The sequence below is a fragment of the Spermophilus citellus genome (assembly GCF_964194105.1).
Source record: "Spermophilus citellus genome assembly, chromosome: 2".
NCBI lineage: Eukaryota > Metazoa > Chordata > Mammalia > Rodentia > Sciuridae > Spermophilus > Spermophilus citellus.
The window spans coordinates 23,202,418-23,218,369 of record NC_138183.1 but is presented as its reverse complement, the minus strand read 5'-3'; the positions used below and the strand labels follow the sequence as shown (position 1 = coordinate 23,218,369).

Here is a 15,952-nt window from a genome sequence, read left to right as displayed (position 1 = left end):
GATTCAGATCTAATAGGTCTGTGATAGTGCTTTTTAATACCACCCCAAATGATCCTTTGTGTAGGTAATCCATGAATCATACTTTGGGAGACATTGACTTGAGGATTTCTACTTGGAATTTTTTTATTCCAGAGGAATCTTAAATATCTAAGTAGAAAGATAGCTTCCTGGCATATAGCAAAATATAAATATTAGGATAGTATCACATTTATTTGTTGAACGTCTACTATATTCCTTGTAATAATTCCTAAAGATATAGAGGAAAAGTAAGACATACATTACTTTTCTGTTACTATGACAAAATATCTAAGGTAATCAACTTTAAAAAATGAAAGGTTTATTTTGGTTCATGGTTTCAGAGTTTCAGTCCATGGTCACTTGGTTGTCTTGCCTTGGGCAATACATTACACAATGGAGGAAGCATGTAGCAGAGGAGGGGCTATTTACCTCATGGTGGCTAAGGCATGTCCCCAATGATCTAATTTCCTCCCACCAGGCAGTAACTTTAAAAGGTCTACCACCTCCCAAGAACGTCATAGGCTGGCAAACAAGCCTTTGGCAAATGGGTGTTTGGGGCACATTCAAGATCCAAACTACAGCAATATGGTTCTTAAAAAGTTTTCATATTTACTAAGGGAGATGGACAGGCAAGTAAGTAACTAAAATAATTAAATTGCAATCTAGTTGCAGTGATAGAGATTGTGTAGGGTGCACACAGAGGACCGAGGAGGCAGTGAAAGATCAGGGAAAGATCTCTCAGAGAGGTGAGACCCAGCAGAATTCTGATGATCTGCAGGTCCTGATGTAGATCATCTCCCAATGAGAGAGGAAAGAGAAACTAGAGGGGAAATACAGATTGACCCTGTATGCACAGCTCGACACTGACTCATAACCAGGGAGTAAGAGAAGGACTAGAGAACACTAGAGAATTGGGGACAATGTCTATTAGTGGTCCTGTAAAAGTCACAGTGACCTGTGGTTTGACTCACAGACTCACACTGAGTTCTCTTTGATGGTATTCTCTCTTGGACATAAGTTTGTAGATGGGCAGATGGCTACCATTACTTCATCATGGGAACCTACAATTTGGGGATATGTGGCCCTGTGTGGCATTCAGAATTCTATGGCCACAGAATGCTCCCAACTCAAGCCACTTTAGGAAACCAGGACACTATGCTGGGATTTCAGATGTCGGAGGTTGTGGCTCTTATTTATTTTTCCAGCTAATTTTTTTTTCAAAAAATAAAAATAAATTTTAATAGGATTTAAATAACCCAATTTAAATGACCCAATTTGTTCTTTATAATGTTTATCTACTTTTCTCTTAAACTGGCTAAAAACAACAACAAAAAAACCCCCACTTCTTTCTTATAAAATTCACCTTATTTGATGACTGTCAAAATGCAGGTATCTTCCCAAGTGTAGGTTCTTTTAAAATGCCATTTAAAGTCAGCTAAGATTTTAATAAGTGTATCATTATGTATAAGATAGGGGAAGTTGGGTGAATAACCTGAAACCATCTATAGTCTCTTTGCAACTTTTTTGCAAATCTGAAATTATTTCAGAATTAAATTATTTTTAAAAGGAAAACTAAGGAAGACTTCAGTCCTAGGAATTAAGCCATGTGGCCTCTCATCCATCAAAATCAGAAGATGAGTCTCTTTTTTAAGTATGAATAAAGTGAATCAGAACTGAATGTCTGACTTTTTATTAACTGATGGTTAAACTCCAAATATATTTCCAGAACCAGTTTTAGAATATTCTCAATAGCTGCACCCTCTGCTCCTAAGACTGAAATAAAAACTAGTGAACTTCATGAGTCTCTTGTCTGATTTACTTGGTAAACACTTCTTGCTGACGCTCATTAGTCACCATCCATATTTACAAGCTAGAAAAATGTTATTATCTCAAAGGCCACAGAAATGTTCCCATCCCAAGCCACTTTAGAGAATCATGATATCATGGAGGCAGGCAGCCCTTCCTTTGAGGACTGGGGAAAGAGTCATTGAATGAGGATGATGTGTATGTTTCTGAAGGAGCTTGCCTTCAGATTCCTTCAGAGATGGAGCCGCAGTGGGTAAACCGCCTCATGCATTGCCCACTTCAAAGGGAACAGAAATGTCAACAGTGGCAGCACACCAGGATAGAGTTTCTTTGCATTAACTACCAAAAGTCAGGAAAGAGAAACTAGGTGTTTATTTAGGTCTGCCATTATTACTGCCAGATTTTCTTTTAATGATGGAAAACAAAAGTAGAATCTGTTCAGAAAAAAAAAATACCACAGAGCTTCAGGATTACTTTTCAGCCATCCCTGGGTCAATTTTTTTTTAATAAAAAACAAAAACAATTTAAATAATGCAATTTGTTCTGTATAGTGCTTGTCTACTAACAGGCATCTCCAATTCAGGAATTCATTAAAAATACAGCACAGAATGTGATAATCTATTTAAGAACATATTCCATTCTATCAAACCATATAGATTAGTGTTCGTATTCTGGTAACATGGTCTAAAGAATGAATTTCTCTTTTTTACAAGTGATTCCTCTTAGATAATTCAGTTTAAGAATGGAGTTAAGCACAGGCTTTGAACACCCAGAGGGGGGAAAAAAAACTCAAAGTGATTAATATCCAGGATGCAGCCAGCTAACACAGGTTGACATTTTAAAAAATAAAATAAAAATAAAGCCCACTCTCTTTGAAGTCGTTGAAGGAACAGTCTTCATGATTCAGAAAGATGTTCTAAAGATCAAATAGCTCCAGGAAAAAAAAAAAAAAGCTGGAAGACTTTGACTCCAGGGCTTTGAGCTATCTGTTAGGTGCCACATTAACTAATTTCTACAAATCCTATCATTTAATCTTCTCCAGACTTCTATGGGTTGGGAGTTAATAATAACATTTTCTGGATGAAGAAGCTGAAGGTCAGAGAAATTAAGCAGCAACCCGGATCAATAGCTAGTGAACAGCAAAGTTAGGATGAAAATTTAGATCTACCACTTACATTCAGCTGCAAGGGTACTGAATATAATTGCAAGGAAATTTTCCTGTTAATAAGATGTAGATTTCCCAGTTTCTGAGTGTGTCCTTAAAAGAAGCCCTGGAATGGAATTCTTGCCACACCAGATGGTCAGGGATTCCCCTAAGATATTGACTATGAGAAAAAGTAATGAAGATGGCACTATGAAAAAAATTTTTTAAATCTTCAATAGATACTATTTATAAAAGGCAAAAAACCATAGTGATTCATATGAATGAAATATAATTTTTACATTTCTTAGGTGTAAACTTAGTTTAGGTCTTTATATTTCTTCTGAAAACTGATTTCTATGATTTATTATTATTTATTCCTCTTATTTTCATGATGTGTTCTATTACCTGCTATTTCTTTGCTTCTTTTTTATTTCTTTCCTGCTCTCTGTGGATTTATATTATTATTATTATTAATTATTATTATTATTATTATTATTTAATTCTGCACTCTATATCACCCCACACATCCCTGATTTTGATACACACTTCTTACTCTTTGGGAATTTTCTCAAGTCATCTTAATCTTTAATGTTATCACCCGATGAATTCTCCCAAAGTAATGAAAAGCTCAGAAAATTTCAATTTGAAAAGTATATTTAGAGGAATGAACAACTTAAAGAGAACATTCATAACTTTCTATTTTGAGAAGTTACTATGTATGTATCATTTATAAACTTTCTATCTTAGTTTTCTATTTCAATAAATTTATTGTGTGCCAGAAAAATAGATTATATTTAGAATTACAGGCAAGAGTAAACTAAAGTTATTGTCCTCCTTCATTTATGTTATTTTCATTATTTATAGAATGCATTTTTAGTTTCTGCAATCAAATCCATGTAAATAAGACCCTACATAATATAGTGTGTTAACCTTATACAAAAGGAAAAAATTAATTTTCAAGTTTCTAGACCAATAAGGCTGGTAATTTCTGTACAATGCCAACTCAACATGGTAAACTGGAATACTTTTTCCAAAGTTGACAACAAAGCTATAGTTTCCCAAAATTTAAATTATATATATATATATATATATATATATATATATATATTATACACTTATGTACATATGTATACCTATATACATATGTACATGTGATATTCATATAAAAATTCCAGTAATAGCAGTGTGTTACACATCAATAACAGCAATAGCTTTTCCAGGTTTTAGAATTATTTGAACAAAATTGTAGAGACATCCAATATACTCCATTTTAAAAGGGGTGGCGGGTGTAAAACAAAAACAAAAACCAGAAAAAGTGAGGTTCTGTTTCTATTATGACACGTGGTGCCATTTTTTTGATTAGCTTCTCAATCATCATCTGAAAGGAAAACATTCTCAAGTAACATCATTAAAAACAGGTCTGATAAGGCATGGTCATTACCACCTTCATTTATGTTTTTTAAAATTTGTGACCTTCCCTTCTGAATGTTGGCCTTCTCATCTAAAATAGGCCATTTTCCCTTCACTTTGGACAATCACAATAAATTCTCACTAGGCTTCTAATTGGCAAAAATCTAGCATTGTATCAACAGTTTTATTTTATAACATCTTCTCTTAATTCTATCACTTTGGGCTTTATGTGTTTTAAAATTATATTATTAAGTGCATACATATTAATGATTGTAGCTCCTTTATGGATTCTTTTTCAAACTTTGGGAAATGTTTTTCTTCATCCCTACTAATGTTTTTCTCATAAATTATGTTTTGTCTGATATTAATATTGTTGCCACACTTTTCTTTTGCTTGGCATTGTCCCACTGTTTGGTATTTTTCGATCCTTTTCTTTCCAACCTTCCTGTTACTCTGTAGCAGAATATAGCTTGAACTTTTATATAAGAATTTGTTTAAGTAAAAATTAGTTCTTTGTATTTATTCTGAAAACTTATTTCTATTATTTGTTAAGATAGAGAATTCTATGTTTTATTATGCTGGGTTTTTTTCTCTGCTTATTTTTTTTTTAGAGAGAGAGAGAGAGAGTGTGTGTGTGTGTGTGTGTGTGTGTGTGTGAGAGAGAGAGAGAGAGAGAGAGAGAGAGAGAGAGAATTCTTTAATATTTATTTTTTAGTTATCGGCGGGCACAACATCTTTGTTTGTATGTGGTGCTGAGAATCGAACCCAGGCCGCATGCATGCCAGGCAAGCATGCTACCGCTTGAGCCACATCCCCAGCCCTTCTCTGATTATTTTTATATTCCTTTTCAGTTTTCTGGTGGATTGACAAGTTTTCTTTTTCATTATCTAATTGATCTCACCCTATAAACACTTGGATCTTAAAATTATAAATCACAATGCTATATTTTGATGATTACTCTTACATTTTCAATATACAGGTAATACTATAATTCTAACAAAGTTCAAAATCATATCTCTAATCTTCTTAACTAAGGCAAAAATCTGATCAATCTTTAACATCCCATCTAACATCACGTCTGTCATCCCCTGCCATCTTTCTTAAGTATTATTCAAAATTTTACTTCTTTCTAAGAATCAAATAGCTTTAGAGTTAGTAGTTGAATGGTTCCTCTAAAATAGGCCACCAATTTTTTTCACTGTTTTCTTTTTCATGTCACTTTTTCCTTCTGTTTTCAATTTCTTATTGCTGAAATATATTTTTCATTAGTTCTTTCAGTGACGATCTTTGGGTAGTAGACTGTCTTTCGTGTTTGAAGGTAAATCCTTCCGTGGGCATTATCCCATGGCTTCCTACAATTATTGATGAGGAATTTTCTGTCATTCTAACTATAATTCTTTGGTTGTTAATCCAGTTATTCTTTCTGTTAATGTTCATGTTTTTCCTCTTTACCTTTGACAATCCATATTTTTATTATAATTTGTCATGGTGCCTGTATTAGTAATCTATTGTTATGTAGTAAAATATACAGAAACTTAATAGCCAAAGACAACATTGGACAATGATCACTTCATTTCTATGAGTCAGGAATTCCAAAGTGGCTCCGCTGGGCCACTCTCCAAATCATGTTTACAGTCAAGATGTTGACCATTTCCTCAGTCATCTGGAAGCTTGACTGGGCTCAAGGGTCCAGCTCATTAGTTGTTGCAAGTTGATGCTGGCTGGTGAAAAGCCTCCATTTCTCCCCACATAGGTCCCTCCTTGGACTGCTTGAGTGTCCTCACAAGATGGTGTCTTTCTTGTCCTACAGCTTTCCTGAGCTCTAATAAATATGAGGAGGAATCAGTAATATTTTTATGACCTAGCCTCAGAAGCCATGAGTGATCATCTCTGCCACATTCTATTTGTCAGAAATGAGTCACTAAGTCCAATCCACCTCTAAGGAGAAAAATTGGACTCCCACTTTTCCAAGGGAGGATTTGTGGATGCATTTCAAAACCACAACAGTGTCAAATTATTTTTATTTATCCTACTATGCATTCATTTCCACAGTGGTTTACAATCCCACTGCCACTTGGAAACACTTGACAGTTTTCAAGTACTTCTGCAAAATACAGTTCCTCAGGCTCCAGACCAAAAAAAAAAAATTGTATTCAGCAATCTCAATCATTTTGCCAGCACTTATTTTTTTCAGCCTCACAAGTGCTTCTTATAAATTTCAAATTTTAAAAGCCGCTACTTTAATCCATCTAGGTATTCAAATATTTCTTGAAGTATGAAAAATCTCAACTGTTCTCTCTTTGAATATTGCCTCTTGGCCTTTCCCCTTCTTTACCTCTCACCTACCTGTGAGGATATAGTTGACCCTCTAAGTTTGTTTTCTCCATTTCATACTTAATGTTTCACATTTTTTTTCTCTTTGGACTGAGAGCTGTATAATTACATAATACTATCATCTTTTTTACTGATTCTTCCGTTGACCTTGTCCAAGTTTGAGTTTATCGTATCTTTTGTATGTGTGTAATTTTGTTCAGTTATTGTATTTTTAATTTCTAGCATTTTTCTTTTTTTTAGGATTATTGATTGTATTTCAATTTTGACTTTTTGCTCCTAATTCCCTGTTCCTTTTTAAATAAATATTATTATTTTTTATTTTTTTGTTTCTTATACTTTCTTTTTGAATGGCTTTATTTTCTTCCAGAGTGAATTAACTTCCCAATTCCTGCATTAAATGTCTTAGCACTTGTTTTCCCAGTGTAACTGTGAAGTTATAATTTGCCCTTTACATTATCCTGTCTTTGAAATAATTTTTCCCATTTCCAGTAATTTTGGAGGTTGCCTTTAGGAATTCTTCCAGCTCCTGCATTTTAATGAGGTGTTGTGAATGAAAGTTCTGACCCCCAGTCTGTCATGTTCTGGAGTTGGCAACTGGAAGCATGACACACATTGAGCAACACACCAGGACTCCTTCTTGAGCCTTCCACAGATAAGCTTCTTTCACTCTTGCCCTTTGGTTTCAAGGAGGGAACCAAAATCTCCAGTCCCCCACCCCAGCTGGTGCACTGCCAGAGAGATCAAACTTTAACCCCTGCTCCCTCTTCAGAGAACCTGAACTCAAGAGTTCCTGCTTATCTATTGTGTTTCGCCTGCTTCTTATGAACTGAAATATTCATTTTGGTTTTGAACATAACTTTGTCTTTTTAGGTAACAAAGAATTATAACTTTTCTATTATTGCTGTGTACTTTTTCTACCTAGATTACTTATGAATTCACAGTACCATCCTGATTAGTAGTCTTCATGATATAATTATGACATATCATCATGTGAATTCTACTCAGTGGAATATGTAATAAATTAAAATGTGTATTATTATTGGAAAGAAGTCAAAAGTATCAATATTTAAAGGTGATGTTTTTATCCATCTAGAAAACACAAGAGTATCGACTCCAAAGCTACTTTAACTAACATGATAATCCTATACTATTCATAAATAAAACACACCCATGTACACACATCTAGATAGTTTTCTTACATAGCAGAAATACCTGTTATAAATTAATTATAGCCTGACTTTTAACCAGGCAGCCTAGATCCAGAGCCTTTCTGTTATATGCCACTACATGATTTATTTAATCATTTTTAAATTTAATGTAATTTTATTTATTTTTATTTGTTCTTTTTAGTTATACATGACAGTAGAATGTATTTTGACATATCATACTTACATGGAGTATAACTTCTCATTGTTGTGGTTGTTCATGATGTGGAATTACATTTGTGGTATATTCATACATGAATATAGGGAAATTATGTCCAATTAATTCTACTGTCTTTCCCATTCCCATCCTCCTCTCCCTCCCCTTCCCTACACCTATCCAATGAACTTCCACTTCTCCCTCCCTGCCCCACCTATTGTGAATCAGCATCTGCATATCAGCATTTGGTTTTTTGGAATTGACTTATTTCACTTAGCATTATATTATTTCACTTAGCATTATAATTCCCAGTTATACCCATTTACCAGCAAATGCCATAATTTCATTCTTCTTTATGTCTGAGAAATATTCCATTGTATAAATACACCATGTTTTCTTCATCCATTCATCTGTTGAAAGGCAACCAGGTTGGTTGTATAGTTTAGCTATTGTGAATTGAGCTTCTATGAACATTGATGTGGCTGTGTTACCATACATAGAATGCTGATTTTAAGTCCTCTGAGTATATGCCAAAAAGTGGGATAACTGGGTCAAATGGTAGTACCATTCCAAATTTTCTGAGGAATTGCTGTACTGCTTTTAAGAGTGGTTACACTAGTTTGCAGTCCCACCAGAAATGTATCAGTGTCCATTTTTCTCCATATTCTCACCAACATTTATTGTTACTTGTATTCTTGACAAGTGCCATTCTGACTGGAGTGAGATGAAATCCCTGTACTTTTAATTTGCATTTCTCTAATTGCTAGTGATGTTGAACATTTTTTTACATATTTGTTGACCATTCATATTTCTTCTTCTGTTAAGTGTCTGCTCAGTTCCTTTGCCAATTTATTGACTGGGTTATTTGGGTTTTATTGGTGTTAAGTTTTTTGAGTTCTTTATATATCCTGGAGATTAGTGCTCTATCTGGTAGCAAAGATTTTTCTCTCATTCTGTAGGCTCTCTCTTCATGTTCTTGATTGTTTCCTTTGCTGTGAGGAAGCTCTTTAGTTTGATACATTCTCATTTATTGATTACTTCTTGTGCTTTAGGACTCTTGTAGAGGAATTTGGTTCCTAAGCTGATATGATGGAGATTTGGGCCTACTTTCCCTTCTAGTGGGCACAGAGTCTCTGATCTAATGCCTGGGGTTCTTTTTAATCCTAATCATTGAGATAAGAAATGGACTAGTACACCTGGGAACTGTCTGAAATTCTCATGCTCAAAGAATCTTTTTCATACATATCCCAAATCTTTCCCTTCATGATTTCAGCGTTCAACTATTGCTCAAACCTTCCCCAAACACTTCTCTAATACCCTTCCAAGATATTAGAGGGTTAGCCATGTCATATTTGACTTCACCTCCAAGTTGTTTAATTTATTTGCATATTTTTCCTCATGATAATTTTATTACCAGAAAGAGGAGGTTCCAATGCCATCCAACAAAGAGCAAAGGATGTGCAGTATCAGCCTCCTCTGAGACCTCCACTCTATGTAGACAAATTCCTATTATTTTTGCAGGGGGCTTCTCTCTATTTTGTCACCAAAAAGAATGCAAACTTTTTCAAAGTTCTGCCTATTTTCTCTTTCTTTCCATCAGGTCTGACTGATTTTTCAAATGTATTTCTTTTATTTCTGTCAGGGAATCTTGATGGCTTTGCTTCCTCCTATATAACAATAGATACATCCTCCAAATTTCTTCACTGTTCAACTAACAGAGTGAACTGAATAGAAAAAAACTTATTCTATCTTTCTTAAAATTAAATCTCACATACACATATACACAGTCAAGTTAGGGAAGAAAATCCATAATAAGAGCAAAATGTATAAAAATGGGTGTTGGATATTCATGGTTTCCAATAGATGTTACTGGAATCCTAGGTCAGAGACTTTACTTGGGGAGTCCCACCAGACAGATTCAGTCACCCATCACCTCAATGGTCTGATTAGAGGGATCAGTCAGTGGTGGTAAAATAATATGACCATAACAGGAAGAACAAGGGATGGGGGAGAACTAGCATCCCAATCCTTATCTTTGAGGATACTGACAAGAGCTTCCGGATTATACAGAAGAAGGAGGGTAAGAGAAGAAAATGACAAGTGAATACAATTTTCAACATTTACTGTTGCTCTTCAGCTTGAAAAAGCAGGGTTCAATAAGGATGTAGAGTCAGGCAGTCCTGGCCAAACTGTAGTTTGTCTGATCCTTATTTCAGGTTGGGATTTATGGAGTCCTGTTGGTACCGGAGAAATCATATTTGCTTGAGTGGGCAATTTGGTTCCTATCCATTTTTTTTTGTTTTTTTTTTTAACAAAGTTGATCAAAATGGGTTGCTGTAATGATACTGAGCGTCCCATAAATTATTCAAGAAAATGATGAATCACTCCTTCATTTGAATGTTGAAGCAAAATGAATAGATTACATCAATAAGAGTAGTCAGTCTCTATTCTACTGACAGTCCCAAGATAGCAAAAGGAAAACACACTCTAAATCCAAATGGAAAAGAACTTAAAAAATTAAGTATTTTATTTATTCTGAAAAAGACCATGTGATATTTTAGGAGGAAAAAACCAACAATGAAATTATGATACTGAGCCCAGTATAGTTCTAACCCTAACTCCCTAAAGAAGATTAAAAAAGCAACTTGGAAGAAAAAAAACAGTGCATTACATACAAAGCACTTAAAGGAGAATTTAACAAGAAATGGGAAGAAAGAGCATGAAGCAGAAAATTTTAAAATTAGTAAGTGGTAAAACAATAAGTTCAGAATCCAGGAGAAATCACACCAGGCTAGATAAGCTAGACACAGTGACAATCAAGATTCCAGTTTTATCTTGAAATGACCAAAAAGCTGACACATTGAATGTGTGTACTGAAGTTTAAATAGATTTTATGGGTTATTCTTCCATAATTTCCCCTAATTTAAAGTAACCTCAATTGTGTGTGCATGTGTATATATGTGTGTGTATTAATGCAGAAGCATGTATTATATATTAAGATGCATATTTGCATTTATTCGTAGAAAGAAATTTTGATAATTTCTATGTGGAAGTTAAATTTCTGGTAGAACCAAATTTCATATTGAGAAAACAACAAATCCTAAACATTCTTTCATCTCTTACATTGTTTCTATTGATCCATAGTAGAGGAAATAGGTGTATTCTTTCAAAACTTCACTTCTCCCAATACAAAAAAATAAATAAAATTAAGCAAAATAAACAGTAATAACAACAATAACATAAAAGTGAAAAACACCAAAGGGAAATCAACATTTTTCCAACAGGGCCTATGCTTCAAGCATATAGTTCAAATGTAGTCCAGTAACACATCCATGGAGCAACTTTGAAAGGAGACTCAGAATTGATCTGCACTTGCGCTAGAAACCCGAAAAAAGGAGGGTAAGAGAAGAAAATGGCAAGTGAATATGATTTTCAACATTTACTGTTGCTCTTCAGCTTGACTAGAATAAAATTTTGAAGCTTTAATAGATGTGAAATAAAAACACTTAATATCCATAGGAGTCATGGCCAGCCAACCACTCAGAAATACTTGACAGGTGGAGGAAAGAAAAAAGACAAAAGAAAGAATTTTCTTCCAATCTTGGAAACAAGTACATTGTTCCAAGGAACTAGAAAGCCTGCTTAGCCCCAAACTATTCACATACAGTTTTTGAGGCTTTATCTGGCCCAACTATTGGACCTCCATTTGCTTTTTTTGATTAAGGTCTATGATACAAATGGGTACTCTGCTAGTTTCCAGTGTCCAGATGGAAACCTAAGATTCAATACTTAAGTCACCAGGCACTCCTGGGTACATTGCAAAAATTCAGTTTCTTCATTTAGAGGTTTGTTTGACAGACAACCTCTAAACCTCCTTCTAGCCATATGTTCAAAATTCAGAAGTTTTAAGTGGTCTTTGACCTGACTACTTAAAAAATAAAACTAGAGTGTGCCACTGACTTGGTTGGTGGAGGTAGTAGGGAAAGTTCAAAGTAAAATCGAATTGAGAAATCATAAATTCATTTAAGTTTAAGGAGATGAGGCGTTAAGGGTAAAAATGACCTCCATGGGGTGCCAAGAGCAGAAGACTCCATGTCTGAAAAGAGGGGTGAGTTCCTGACTCAACACCTGCAGCAAACCTTAGATTCTTGGTCTCAAAACTGGGCTGGGTAATGTTAATTAAGCTCCATGACAGAGATATGGAGAGAGTTCAGAGATAATGGAGGATATGAGTTCTCCACAATCTCTGAAGAGAGTATTCTTGTCATTTAAAGCCATTAGATCAGCATCACTATTTTTTACTTATAAACAAATATTATAGTCAGCTGATCATTAAAAAATATCTAAATTGACACAAATAAATAAATCCCCCAGAAAGGAAAAAAAAATAGAGCTCCTTGGGAACCAGGGCCGGGGGTTGGGGTGGGCAGGTCTTTATCTGATATAGTTATAATAAACATTTGGGAATAATTAATTTGGTTTTTGATTTCTCTCATCTAGGGTCCTGTAAAGTTTATGAATTCTTGACCCTTTATATCCAACTTAGAAGCTTTTAGATTTTTTCTCTGATCAGCGCTTCACTGGCAGGTCCCCAGAGGTCCAGACAGGCCCCCCTCTGCTCTCTGAGCAGCCTCTGGGAGTTAGATCAGAGTGGCAGATCTCCCTTGGTGGTAGGCTCTGGTTGTGCAGAAACCCCCTAATCCTCTGTTTACCACAACATGAGTCTATTGCCATAGAAATGATAGCTGAGATCCCAGATTCAACATCACTGACTTCATAACAGGGCCTCAGTAAGAGGAGAAGCCAAGCTACGAGGGGGAGCACAGTTTCTGAGAATAATGGTACTCTGTTGCTTTGAAAGAAAGGGCCATTGTCTGCATTAAGATAGAAATGCATGAATGAGCTGTGCTGTGGGGTACGCTATAGTTTATTCTCTGTACAATACTGCCTGATGAAAAGTAGTCGTTGGGGATCTTATGGAACAGTTTGCTTTCAGAAGGGCCAGCAGTTCCCTCCATCACAGTCAGTTCTTATTGAAATAAGAAGCAAGCAGTTTCTAATGAATCATGCTGCATGAATTGATGTTCTGGGGTCAAAGAGTTCCCTTTTCATGATGTATTGTTTTGTTTGTGTGTTTATTGTGTTTGTTTGTTGTGTCTTGTTTCTATTAATAGAAGAAAGCGAACCTGACCAGGATACTAAAGGTATTTTTTTTTTTTTTAATTTCTGTGCTGCTGCTTTTTAAATGTAAGGCCCTTTTGCAGTCAGTTGCTATGCCTGACCTTACAAACTCCTCTAAGTGCCCTTATTCTGTCAAGAAACAACAAACAAACCATGAGGGATATGAGGTCACAGCATGTAACAGCGTCAGTCAGTCGATGGGCTGCTCTGTTATATGATCAGCTTATTGGCCATTTACATTTCTTAAGACTCGAGTCAACAGGAATATTTAAATCAGGTGGTCCAAACTCTGGAAACAAAATGAAACGAAATCAATCAGAACAAAAATATACATCTCCACAGGTTGGAACAGAAAGTTACCCTTCCCTAAAAGACCTCTTTTCTGAGCCAATGGATGGGACTAAAATTTTGGAGAATGTTGAAATGTCATGGAGCCAGATTAGGCTTTATTCTCCACTCTCAACAGGATGAGAAATATTATGCAATTGCTCCAAATTGAAAAAAATATTTCACTTTAATTGCAGGCAGACATATACATTTTTGTGGAATGTGGTTAGAAGAAAGTGACTAAAAATCAAATTTGTAGAACATGAGTTTTCCATCACTAAGTACCTTGCATCCTGCGTAAACCCCAAGTTTGTGCTCTGCTGACCTAAACTTTGGTGCTTTGGGGATGAACTTCATGAGTTTTCCTGTGGTACAATTTGACTTAGTACCTCTTTGAGTCTCCAATAAGATACAGGTTGAGTCTCCCTTATGTAAAATGATGGGGATTGAAAGTGTTTCAGATTTCAGTTTTTCAAATTTTGGAATATTTGCATAGATGTTATCAATTGAGCACCCCTAATCCAAAAATCTAAAAATCCAAAATGCTCCAAATTTGAAAAATGTTGAGAATGATGTTATCTTTCATAATTAGAACTGAAAACAAATATAGATGTATAAAAGTCTACCAGCATTTTAGATTTCAGAGAATTTTTTCAGATTTTAGATTTTCAGTACAGGCAGGCTAAATATGTATTTGAAATATTTTCCTCTTTCTAAATACCAGGTATCTTACAACTAAATTTGCCTGGTTCTGTGTGATTTGGGGAAGAGAGTGAGAGTTAAGGTTTTTTGCATTTTTTGTTTTTTTAATTTTTTCAACATGTTCTGATCAGTCATTGTTGGTTTGAATCATGTAGAAACCTCTTTAAGGGAAGCTAGAAAATAAGAAAGAAAAGAGTAAGAAAAAGTAAAATTCATGTACATTCATCTTATCCTTTGAAGTAATTGCTCAGAAATAGAAATTGACCAGAGACTTAAATATTCCTCTGACACTGCTCCCTCACCAAGAAAAGAGAGGTAGTTCATTTCAGGCCATACTGCTCATTAATTTCAAGAGAGCTTGGAAAATGCAGGGGGAAGTGGAGACACACAGAAAATAAAACAGGTTGTGTTACAAAGAATTTTTAATTCCTGGCTGCATAAGTACAGTTTTGAATATAAGATTCTTAATCTGCAGTCATCTCTGCAAATCTGCCCAAGAAAAGTAAAGCCCAAAACTCATGAATGGATTCCCTGAGAGAAAACCCAGGGATAAATATATTGCCTGTGTCTATCTTTCATTTTGCAGAAGAATAACAACTTGCATACCCAAAGGAAAATGAATGGGAAAAAACCCACAGTGAATTGGAGAATGATAGATAAGGCTAAATACAGGAAGAAGAGCTTGATGATTTTTTCTTAAAAATTCATATCAAACCATTATAAATATTTTCTAAGTTACTAAGTAATTTTATGCCCCTTCTAGTAAGCAGTGGACTTGTTTATGTAACAAAACACTGATATTTAATTTCCTACAAATAAATTACAAAATAAGGCTACTTATTGCATATTTTATTGGATAAGAAATTTACCGCATTACATTTTAAATGAATGACTTAGAATGTATTTTTAGTTTGTGGCTACCACTGTAATTCTGGGGATTTACTCCTGAACTACAATCAAGTTTATTATTGCAAGTGTTTTATTATTGATGGGCATTAGTCTGGTTTTTGTTTTTAATTGCAACTGACTTTATTGTTCTCAGTGATCTCAAATGTGATGGAATTTCTTTCACTATCCCTTCACCTTTCATAGTTAGAATTGAAAACAAATATAGATGTATAAAAGGCTATCAGTTTTTTTGCTGATAAAGCTGGATTGAAAATCAAGCTTTTGGAGTTGGGGTTGTGGCTCCGTGATAGAGCGCTTGCCTGGCATGTGTAAGGTACCGGATTACATCCTCAGTACCACATATAAATAAATAAAATAAAGGTCAATTGACAACTAAAAAATATATTTTAAAAAATCAAACATTCCTTTTTAAAATTAATTTATTCATTTATTCTAATTAGGTATATATGAAAGCAGAATGCATTTTGATTCATTGCACACAAATGTAGCACAATTTTCATTTCTCTGATTGTACATGATGTAGTGTCACAACACATGTGCTGTCATACATGTACCTAGGGTAATGGTGTCCTTCTCATTCCATCATCTTTCATGCCCCCATCCCCTCTCTCCTCCCCTGCCTTTGCCCCCCTCCCCATTATGGGTCAGCATCCACTTATCATAGAGAACATTCTACTCCACTTAAAAATTAGTGTAACATAACCATAACTTGTTTCCCCATCCTTCTCAACCTCTCCCCAATCTTCTCCATTTCACTCC

At 34.9% G+C, this 15,952-nt stretch overlaps 1 protein-coding gene and 1 long non-coding RNA gene across 5 annotated transcripts in view; both read left to right on the top strand.

Moving 5' to 3' along the window:
• Positions 1–15,952, top strand: part of LOC308642952 — a 1,001,730-nt gene that overhangs the window by 365,849 nt on the left and 619,929 nt on the right. The gene's annotated exons all lie outside the window — the stretch shown is intronic.
• Positions 1–15,952, top strand: part of MUSK (muscle associated receptor tyrosine kinase) — a 114,851-nt gene that overhangs the window by 32,154 nt on the left and 66,745 nt on the right. For 2 of the 4 annotated variants that reach the window (XM_081279674.1, XM_081279671.1), the window contains one exon: positions 13,249–13,278. The exons of the other annotated variants lie outside the window; for them this stretch is intronic. In XM_081279674.1, the coding sequence (XP_081135800.1) occupies positions 13,249–13,278 (30 nt within the window). The remainder of the gene's footprint in view (positions 1–13,248; positions 13,279–15,952) is intronic. 4 annotated transcript variants of the gene reach the window in all.